Source organism: Chanos chanos, chromosome 3 (assembly GCF_902362185.1).
Source record: "Chanos chanos chromosome 3, fChaCha1.1, whole genome shotgun sequence".
Classification (NCBI taxonomy): Eukaryota; Metazoa; Chordata; class Actinopteri; order Gonorynchiformes; family Chanidae; genus Chanos; species Chanos chanos.
The window spans coordinates 19,231,332-19,242,500 of NC_044497.1; the positions used below are offsets into that span (position 1 = coordinate 19,231,332).

General features: G+C 39.9%; 1 protein-coding gene across 1 annotated transcript in view; it reads left to right on the top strand.

The window, feature by feature from the left end:
* The window catches only part of scn5lab (sodium channel, voltage gated, type V-like, alpha b), a 90,227-nt gene that overhangs the window by 78,425 nt on the left and 633 nt on the right, over positions 1–11,169 (top strand). Inside the window, exons 19-26 of the mRNA XM_030768573.1 lie at positions 1,214–1,387; positions 3,589–3,711; positions 6,279–6,551; positions 7,468–7,521; positions 7,709–7,850; positions 7,997–8,097; positions 8,554–8,824; positions 10,532–11,169. The exon at positions 10,532–11,169 is cut by the window's right edge and continues 633 nt beyond it. Of these exons, the coding sequence (XP_030624433.1) occupies positions 1,214–1,387; positions 3,589–3,711; positions 6,279–6,551; positions 7,468–7,521; positions 7,709–7,850; positions 7,997–8,097; positions 8,554–8,824; positions 10,532–11,169 (1,776 nt within the window). The remainder of the gene's footprint in view (positions 1–1,213; positions 1,388–3,588; positions 3,712–6,278; positions 6,552–7,467; positions 7,522–7,708; positions 7,851–7,996; positions 8,098–8,553; positions 8,825–10,531) is intronic.

An 11,169-nucleotide genomic window follows, 5' to 3' on the forward strand; every position in this document is an offset into this window, starting at 1 on the left:
TACATAATGTCAGCAGGAGCCCTTTTCAATGCTGAGGTATGTGTGTAGTGACACGCCAAAAAGAATAAAACACAACTCGCATTGGTTTGTTTTCTCAAAGGTCTCCCATATATTGGAGCAGATTCTTGGAGTTCAGGACTCTCACACAGTGGTAAGAGAGAGCCTTCTGTTAGAGAACGGCTAAAATCAGCAGTTTGTGAGGGATGGTGGGGAGCAGGTGTGGGCTCTACCCTGGCTGGTATTTGGTGGCATTTACCATCATCTCTGCGGCAAAGGGCTGCTCTTTGAAACAAAGCCGAATGACACCCTCTACCCTCCACCCCACCCCTCACCCCCGTGAAAACGAAAAAAGCCAAACAAAACGTTTGACTCGGCAGAAAGAAACCCAGAGCAAAGACAAAGACAGAAGCGTCGAGCGCATTCAAGCATTCTTAATGACCCGACACGATTGAATTATCTCAGGAGCGCGGTGGGATCGGGGGGGTTGGACCGCTGTTTTGTTTAAGATGCACCAGAGAAATCAGGGTCACAGGGACACAAAGGGTTAAACTGTGGCTTTCACATCATGGAATCTGCACAGGCAGTAAAGAGGAAGGAGGTCAATGCCTGGTCATGCCCTCTCTGCTGTGATGCTAATTAGCAGTGGGAGTTTAGGGAGCCCTATGGTTGAGTGGCATGGGAGACTCAGCTGTGAGCTGGGTCACCACGTTATACTGCTCCTCCATCCCTCCCCTGCTCCTACTTCGGCGCCTCCTTCCCTCTCCTGTCTGTGAATGTCACAGTGTGTCAAGGCGTCACTCCGTCCGGCAGTTAGCTATGTGAGCCATGTGGCCAAATGACTCCAAACAAGTGCCCTGAGCTCAGAGAGGCGGCAGGAAAACCCCATGAACATTTCAGGCATAAGCACTGAAGATGAATTCCAGTGAGATGTTGCTCTTGAATATGATGATCATTTTTTCTTAAGAAAAAAAAGGAAAATGTTTTATGAATCAGCATCAATATTTGCATTGTTTGGTGAACTGGGTGTTCAAAGTGAATCATGTTGGTATTTTACTTATAATTTCTGAAATTCTAAAAAAAAGTGAAAACTTTGTACACTGTTGCAAAAAAATGTATAAGCACATGATTACAGTTTTTTTGTAAATAATATATTTATTTAGTTAAATCTGAGATTTAAGATCCTTACAAGATTGCTTTTTTCCCCCATTGACAGGCATTTGAAGATATTTACATTGAACAAAGAAAAGTGGTCAAAGTGGTGCTTGAGTATGCTGACAAGATTTTTACCTACATCTTCATCTTGGAAATGACCCTGAAGTGGATTGCCTATGGTTTTAAAAAGTACTTCACCAATTACTGGTGCTGGCTGGATTTTCTTATTGTGGATGTAAGTACATAATTTTCTTCAGTTTAAGTGGTGATACTATAAAAGAAAAAGGGGAAAAAATGTTTTTCAACCAAATGTATAAATGTGCTATTTAAGAAGCAAATGTTGAGAAATAAGAAATATATGGCAAAGGTGTCATTGAACTGAACGTGTATTGATTGCATGAAAGCTATTGATTTGGAAATTGGTATTGTTTTTGTTTATATGATTCCATATAAACTGCTCCCCACGTTTACGATGCGAATCAGTCTGAAATGTTTGCAGTTCCTCACTGAAAGTTTGGTTTTGTTAAACTGCTGTTTCAGCTGGAAATGCTAAAAGTATATGATTTAACTTTTTAAGTCTTTCTTTTTGGTGAAAAGAACATTCCTTCATGCATGTGGTTTATAAATTCTGTGTTCCTTAATAGGAGTTCATCTTGCTGTGGTTTCTCACTGTTTTTCTGTGAGGTTAAGTTCTTCAGGCTGTAAACGAACCAATTAGTGCATGGTTTCTGCACACACACACACACACACACACACACACACACACACACATATTTATATTATAATAAATTAGAAATACACTCAGACTTAAATGGATGTGAGAAGCAGGCGCCTTCTCTCTCTCTCTCTCTGTCTCTTTCTCTCTGTCTCACTCCCTCTCTCTCTGTCTGCCACACACTCTCTCTCTCTCCCTCTCTCTGTCCTACTTTCTCTATTTCTTTTTCAATGTCTGTAGTCATATTTCACTACTGAACTGATACAAAAACACAAATCCAAGCCAAGATTTACCCTAATAGACAAGTGCTTTAGTTTAAATCCATCAAAAGCTGTTAACTATATTCAATTCAAACTTGAACACTGATAGATTATATAATGTGTATTGCTTGGGGTGTTTTTAGACCAGAATGCATAAATTAATATGTCTAAACATTCATAACTATTAAATAAACTGCATTTTATTTTAATGTAGCTTGAAGAAGGAGATGGGTGCCATTACAAGTGTAAGCAGCAGATAAAAACATTCAATTCTCAAAAGTGTTGTTAGGATTCTAAAATAGTAGGCAAAACTGAGGTCTCTGAGTGCTTATTTAGTGTATGGTTAGGCTAGAGGAAAATCCCTGTTTGTGCTCATCCCCTGAATGGCCTGTCTAAAGCTTACACAAACAATTATGTGTCTAATCAAAACAATTTGTTCTGGCTCCCCAAGGACTTGAAACAATGCAGTCCTTAACTCCACTTACTTTGCTGATACAACATAGCAAAACAAGATGTCCCTTTTGTTTCTCCAAATAAAACATGAAATCTAACAGAGCAACAGAGTGTGATTTCCTGTTGGCCTAAAAGATTGATTGGTATATTCTGAAATCCTTTAATGATAACTTTCTACAGGAAGTATGTATGCAGTGTAGGACTATAAACATGCAGTGTAATAAAACAAACGATGAGTAATTTGCAGCCCTCTATAATCCAGCCGTGATGGGTTTTTTTTTGGTTTTTTTTGTACAGCGCTCTCTCTCTCTGCAGGAAGTAAACTGGACTGTAACTGAATGAACTATAATTTAATTCTCACAGATGTCAGTGATTGGCCTCTTGGCGAGAGCTGTCACTTATGACCAAATTGGCACCATGAGGGTCCTAAGGACGCTCCGAGCACTCCGGCCGCTACGGGCTGTGTCTCGCTTTGCTGGCATGAGGGTAAGGCCTTCTCTGACGCTGGCCCTTTGAGTGCACTTAAACAGCTGTTTTCACTATCAGTAGGTATTGGCTCACCAACAAACCAATTACTTTCCTCTTTCACCAGGTCCAGGCAGTGCACATCCATGATCGTGGCTTTTTCACGCATTTATAACCAAACGCTAATTTATTTTGATTTTTTTTTCCATTATTCGACAGCAGTGCCCAAGCACTCAGGGGGAAATGAATAGGGTACTTGGTCTGTACCTGTTCATATGATCACATCCGAGCGCCATCGTCAACCTCTGCTCGCCTTGAGAGGAAAAATAACAAATTTCATCATTGTTGTTCTTTCAGCAACAGCTAAAGGAATGACAGCTCAAGACAAGATTCTTGAGGTCTTCACCAAGAGAGATCCTTTTCTTTCCCTGTTCTTTTCTCTCTCACAGGAAAAAAAGGGGCCCCTTCTCCCGGGCAGGTTTTGGCAGCTCCCTAATCCTGCGTCTCTATCTTCTGTCTCTTCCATTCTCTGCTCTGTTGCAGGTGTCTTTAATAAGCCTAGTAGCCAACACCCTGGGCTATTCCGACTTCGCTGCAATCAAGTCACTCAGGACACTCAGGGCTCTCAGACCACTTAGAGCACTGTCCAGATTTGAAGGCATGAGGGTAAGATCTGTTCTCTCACTCTCTCTCTCTTTCTCTGTATCTGTCCCCCCCCCCCATGTGTCTGTCTCTCTCTCTCTTTCTCTGTATCTGTCTCTCTGTCACTCCACTCTGCATCTCTTTCTCTGACTCTCCGTATATTTGACGTTCTCCTTTCTTTTCTCATCACCCACACACTGTTAAATAAATTGACTAAATCTGGATTCATTTTTGCCATATAATCCCCCATCCATTCTCATGGCTTCATTGTCTCAGAAGTTGTTTTACCCAGTTCTAACCTTAACTCTTGTGTTTATTATCATCAATAACATTTATTTCATATGTTTTTTTAAAGTATTTCTATGTAGCATGTTCAGAATAGTCCTTAATGTTTGTAACAATGAACATTGAGCACAAGCACACATCACTTGTTTGACGTAAGGAAGAGGAGAACTTTAGAGATATGGCTTTAAAACACAACTCACACTGATGAGACATACTTTAAAGACACTGTACGTGCCTCACTCAGGTCTGTCATTAAACATATTGTAGTGCATTAGAAATCCCTGTTTTACACATCTCTTAATTCTCCTGCTAAGACTGCTAATCCTTACCCAAACTTTCTCTTTGATCATACAGTCACAAGATTAGCACAAAAAAGCTAATATTCTCCAGTAGCCCCTCCCCCTCCGACATGTCATTCTTGCTGCTCTTATGTTTTTTAATCAAGCTTGGTCCACCTAATCCACATCTAGGCCTGACTGGGAGGACTACGTGTTACATTTCCCACTGAGTGTACTGCACCTGAAACAGGGGAAAACTGAAAAAAAAATAATAATAATGTTGACAGTATTACTTTTCAGAACATTTTAGGAATTGCTCATACAAGAAAAATGTCCTTTACTTGTACAGTGTTTGTTCATGTATTATAGAGGAGTATAATAAATCGCTACATTCAGTTCAATTCAATGCAAATCAGTGCAGCTTAGTTCTTGAGTCTCTGAGTGGCAATTAGGACATTTTTTGTGTATGGGTGTTAGTCATGTCCACAAATGTCTGTTCCTCTTTGTATGGATCACACAGACAAATTGCTTTGCTTTCTGTCAGTATTAATGGTTGTTGCCTTAATTTTGATATAACCCTTCTGTTACACATCTGCGGCAGGAATTGGGCCTTTATTTAAATGTTAACTAACAGAAGAAGCATATGTTATGCATGATGAATCAGAAACAGATTTCATATGGCTGAAAGTCATATCAGCACATCAGGAACCCGGCAACTGCATGTCATATTTTTCAAGCCTTTACAGTCTGTGAAACCCGATCCCGCTGCATGCTTTTTTACTTTATTTCCCTATTACTGTATGTGTTTTACTGTATAAATTAATAGATCATTCATTTAGCCCATTTACATACCTGCATGTGGATATACACACTCACTGTATATGCACACACACAACACACACTGTAGGGACAGAGAGATATTCTTCCTTTGAATTTCCCATTGGATAATGGGTATCACAAATCAGCTTAACATTTAGTCTAAAAGCTCTAGCAAACAGTAATGTGTAAACCACTCCCCACGACAACAAATTGAATTCAAATTGAAATCCTGTATATTTAATTTATATGCCGTTTAGAAGTGAATGGGAGACGCACAGAGACCCACTCTGCAGCGGTAAATCAAAAGTGATTAGATGTCACGCTGTTTTTAAACAGTTTCCAAGGATCACACAGCACAACAAGAAAATGCTGCCTCCTTCGTGAAAGAGTATACAGGCAGACTTCTGTGAGGCATCTACCTCAGATAGTTTGGTCAAATTTGTGTCTCCAGAGCCAATTAAAGTCAGCTTTTTAAACAAAATCTATTTTTAACAATAGCTTGAAGTGCTTCCCAAAAAGAAAACAAGCTAAAAAGAATTTTTAATAAAAGAAAGAAAGAGAATTATAGATTAACAGATTAACCATCACGTCAAACAGTACCACGTTAATTTCTCTCTTCATTGTCGGTTACTGTTCACAAGGTCTAAAAAAATGTTACATAGTGCAGTAGGCAATTCCCTCAAGTACTATTTAAATAGACTGGACCATCCTACATCTTACACTGGGGCACTAGGTAAATTCTTGGGTTATATGATCTTCCCGTAAATAGGCAGTGCATGTGACCATTGTTAGCCAAACTATATAGCATTTATAAAGCCTTATGAATGGTAAGCCAGTCTTGTATTATTGCTCCGCCTCCAACAAACTACTGTCTGTGCTATGTGCATGAACATGTCCAACAAACCTGTTATAATGTGGATAATGTTTGGCATCTGTGGCACCCCATTAATGCAAGCTAATAAAGACCACTTGTCATTGACTAATTACATAATGAATTACCATGGGCTGATAACCTTGTTGTGTTGAGCTGTGTCACGTTGTGACACTCGCAGAGCTCAGTCGAGGGCCAAGAGTATTGTTTTGCTCTTAAGTTTAATCAGAAGTAGGGAATGTCAGCTCTAGGCAAAACCATTAGTGTTTATGGCGTGTTGGTAGAGGAGAAAGCCATGTCATGGTTTTGACAGGTGTTTTTGTTTCCATGGCACCCAGGTGGTGGTGAATGCGTTGATCGGAGCCATCCCATCCATCATGAACGTCCTGCTGGTCTGCTTGATCTTTTGGCTCATCTTTAGCATCATGGGCGTCAACTTGTTCGCAGGCAAATTCGGCCGGTGCGTCAACCGTACGGGTTACATTTACAATGCTTCTGCCATCAACAACAAGACAGAGTGTCTGGCGATGAACGACACTCAGTACTACTGGACCAAAGTAAAGGTCAACTTTGACAACGTGGGTGCTGGTTACCTTGCACTGCTTCAAGTGGTGAGTTTGACTCCTGCCCCCACGTTTTTTTATCTTATGAAACTTTTTTTTTTTCTTTTTCTTGCTTTTTCTTTCTGTTTCATACTTTCGCTCTGCCCACCTTATCTGTCCAAGAGTGCAAATCAATCAACAAGTCAGCGGTACTTTTATTTTTAGCTGGTGCTGGGGCCATTATATAGAATTTTGTTCTCAGCAAGAGTGCATGTACTTCATTCTTCACTTTAACTTAGTTGGTATGGTAGCCTAGCAACAAGTCACTTAGCTCCTTTCCATCACCTTCTTCTGACTTCACTCAATAGAAACCTTTCATTTGCATCTAGAAATAGTCAGCCCTCAGCCATTCACAGACCCCTGTAATTACTGGTAACCAAGGCATAAAGGCCAACTGTAGTGATTTCTCGCTGATATAACCACTCACATGTTTTGCAAGAGGACTCCTCATTTTCATAATATGTTTTTTTTTTTTTACCTTTGCTCAGCTACAAATATACTCCATTAGAATAAAGCCCATATTTGTCCCTTTCCTCTACCGCTCATTTAAAATAAACTGTGTTTTCTATTGCCCTTTGAATGACTGTAGAGGATTAAATGGGCCCATTCATTGTTTGAATTCTGCATCATTAAGACGTCCATTTATGATGACTGAACAGAACAAAAATATATTTTTTTGTTCCACAGTTGAACGATCTAAAAACGGACAGAATGAGTAAGCAAAGTCGCAGATTTAGGTATACAGAATTCAGTCTCAGAGTCACCTGTCTTCTTTAAACGTCAACGCAATCCCAGACTTTTTTAATAATAGTTAACGACTTTCTATGAATTGTTGAGTCTTACAAAAGAAACTGCTGCTATTCTACATGAATCACCGTTTTGAAATGAAGGGTAGTTTATAATAACACTTTATTTTCATCCTCAGGCCACTTTTAAAGGTTGGATGGAGATCATGTATGCAGCTGTCGATTCACGAGCTGTAAGTGTAAAACTGCAACATTTTTATTCAGTCTGTCTGATCAAGTTTATACAATATAAACGTCTGGTAAAATTTTTAGTCATTGGTATACCACTAAACAACTAGGCATCATGTTAACCAGGGCACTGTTTAAGGACAGCACACGGCGGTGACACGTTTTCCTGTCCTGCTCTTCTTTTTGAAATAGGTTGAGGAGCAGCCCATTAAAGAAATCAACCTGTACATGTACCTGTACTTCGTCATTTTTATCATCTTTGGATCATTCTTCACCCTAAATCTTTTCATTGGCGTCATCATCGATAACTTCAACCAACAGAAAAGAAAGATAAGTATAATTAATGAACGTGTTCTCATTTTATTTTTCCTGTTTAATTCCTTAGTTAATCATGCATGCGGTTCAATGATGTCGTTTAATAGACAGGAAATGTTTAAACACAGATTACCAATAATAACGGTCGTGTTCCTCTTTACTTAGGTGGGCAAGATATCTTCATGACTGAAGAACAGAAAAAGTACTACAATGCAATGAAGAAACTAGGATCTAAGAAACCACAGAAGCCCATCCCAAGGCCACTGGTGAGCAGCTCTCTGTTTTTAAATGAGTAAGAATTTTCCAAACAGTACAGTATATTCATGAGCTTCATCATCAATGACGAAACATGAACATATGAGTCAGCCACCCTATTCAGACTAAAAACAAGAATAGTTGGTAGTTCCACCAGCTGAAGCACTACCTAAATCATTTTGATAAGGATTTCCTTAAATGAGAGAATTTCACAGGGCCAGCTGACATTTTGATTACTGAGTACATCTTGATTATTCAACTTTCTATTTGGGACAGTAATTTATCAAAACCAAATTCCTCTTCACTCGATTTTATGATTTATTTTGAATTTATCATATGATCAGAACGCTTTTACAAACTGTCACTCAACATAATTCACCTATTGAGATTTATTTTTTTATTTAATCAATGAGCGAGAAGACCCCTAATTACCCAGAGCAGTAATTAAGAAATCTCTGCCTATTTAGAACCCAATCCAAGGATTCTTTTTCGACATGGTGTCAAAGCAAGCCTTTGACATCATGATAATGATGTTGATCCTCCTCAACATGATTACCATGATGGTGGAGACAGACGAACAGTTGCCCAGTATGGAGTTGATCCTCAATAACATTAACCTGGCTTTCATCATCATCTTCACCACCGAGTGCATTATCAAGATCATCGCACTCCGCTGCTACTTCTTCACCGTGGGCTGGAACATCTTTGATTTTGTGGTGGTCATCCTCTCTATTGTAGGTAGGTGGACTAATCATGGTGATGAGTTCCTTTACTGCTGAGGTTTGGGTCCATATCCTATGGCATTAGGCAAGTTTGGCCCTCCAGGGTCATTGTGGTGAGAATTTTATGAAAGGAGGTGGAGTATAGACCTTAGAACCATGTGACCGTGCAACAAATTCATTGTGTGAGCATACGCTAGCACTGCAGAGTAAATTAGCCTAATAAATTAAAAACATACAAAACAACCAAAGTAATCTCAACTTAAAATAATCTGCTAAGTAGCCCTCTTTATTCTCCTCAGAGGGAGGTGGGGGGGTTGTTAATTCAAAGAGACAGTTTAGCAGGTTACCTCAAAATTTTCAACTGAAGTTACATGTGTATCATAGTCAGATTTTCTTCTCTTTTCTTTCTTTTTTTTTTAGGTGTTTTAAGTGTTTCAGGGTGTTTTAAGGTGTTTTTCTTGTATGGAAGTGTTTGTGTGCTTCCATACTAAATGCAAAGACTTACCAAAGTGACAAGAAATATCATTTTAAACATTACACAGTCATGCAATTTCTGCTGAAAATTCTGCTTCCAGAGAGTCATTCATTTCCACGGTATCAGTAATATCAGCTGGGTCTACATACCCTTGGACCATCATATCAAGGTCTCTTCTTACTGCAGTTCTGCAGTAGTGCATTTGTGGAGAGAGAGCCAATCCATGTTTAAAGTCATAGTCCTTAACCAGTTTGTTGCACTTTGAGGAGCAGATGCTCCGTTTGGCCCTGATAAAAGAAATGAACGAGGCTAAAGGGTTACCACCCAGATGGAACAGCCATCCCTGAACAAGGGGACCTGGTTAAGGTGAAGGTAATTGCAGCAATCAGGCCTGTCAACACAGGTGATTGGCCAGTGATTGAGGTCTGTATCAGCTGGTGCCTCTTAGCTGGATGGCTGAACAGTGGATGTATGGTCGTATACCCAAACCCCCCCCCTCCTCTTCCTCTTCTCTGCCATCTATTTTTCACTAGGAGTAGGATGGGGGTGGGCCAAAACCGTACAGGTTCACAAAGAGATGGTAACAAATCAGAAAATGGGAACTCCTGTGAGCTGGTTGTATACAGTGGGACTTATAAATAGGCAAGATACAGATAGCGATGTGAATCACCAGGCTTCAGTGACTATAGGATGTTCCTGCTTTAACCTGCACCTGTTCTCAGCTTATGAAAGTACAACCCTGCTTTAATAAGGCAGCATCGCTAGACAACAGAGATGTGAATGATGCCCCAGCAAACAATAGGTCAGATAATCTATGGAAATTCCAGTCTGGAAATGGACCCTCTGAGCAATATGAAACCTTTACTTTGCAAAATTACTTTCAGAAAAGAAGTTTATCAGAAAAATGTCATTTTAAACTCGATTTCCTTTTGTTTAGCATTGAAATCTAAACCTACCTACTCAAGTGTTACATTAAACATGGTTAATCTGAAGGAACATTCTTTACAGGATAATCTGCAAAACAGGTTTTAAAACGTTTAAAAAAAAAAAAAAGATTTGTTTTAATGAACCTATTTTAATCTGATTTTAATCCTTGTGTGTGTGTGTCCTTCATAAAGACAGCAGTGATTGCTTAGCTCAAATATTGTTATGAGAAAATGCTTTTTCTCTCAGAATGATGTTAGATGTCAGACAACTCACTTCTTGTTAAATTACCTGCTGATATTTAGTTTTGTTCCTTTTCTGCAGGTATTGTTCTTGCTGATATCATCGAAAAGTACTTTGTGTCGCCTACACTTTTCCGAGTCATTCGTCTGGCCCGAATAGGACGAGTTCTTCGACTCATTCGTGGAGCCAAAGGAATCAGAACTTTACTCTTTGCCTTAATGATGTCCTTGCCTGCACTCTTCAACATCGGCCTCCTGCTCTTCCTGGTCATGTTTATCTACGCTATTTTCGGCATGGCCAACTTCGCCTACGTGAAGAAGCAGGGCGGCATTGATGACATGTTCAACTTTGAGACATTTGGCAACAGCATGATCTGCCTCTTCCAGATCACCACTTCGGCCGGCTGGGACAACCTGCTCAACCCGATCCTGAACAACTCACCGGAGGAGTGCGACCCCAACATCCCACACACGGGCACCAGCACCAGGGGCAACTGCGGGAACCCCTCGGTCGGCATTACGTTCTTTGTCACTTACATCATCATCTCCTTCCTCATTGTGGTCAACATGTACATCGCCATTATCCTTGAAAACTTCAGTGTGGCTACAGAGGAGAGCACAGAGCCACTGAGCGAGGACGATTTTGAGATGTTTTATGAGGTTTGGGAGAAGTTTGATCCGGAGGCGACACAGTTCATCGAGTACTACAAACTCTCAGAC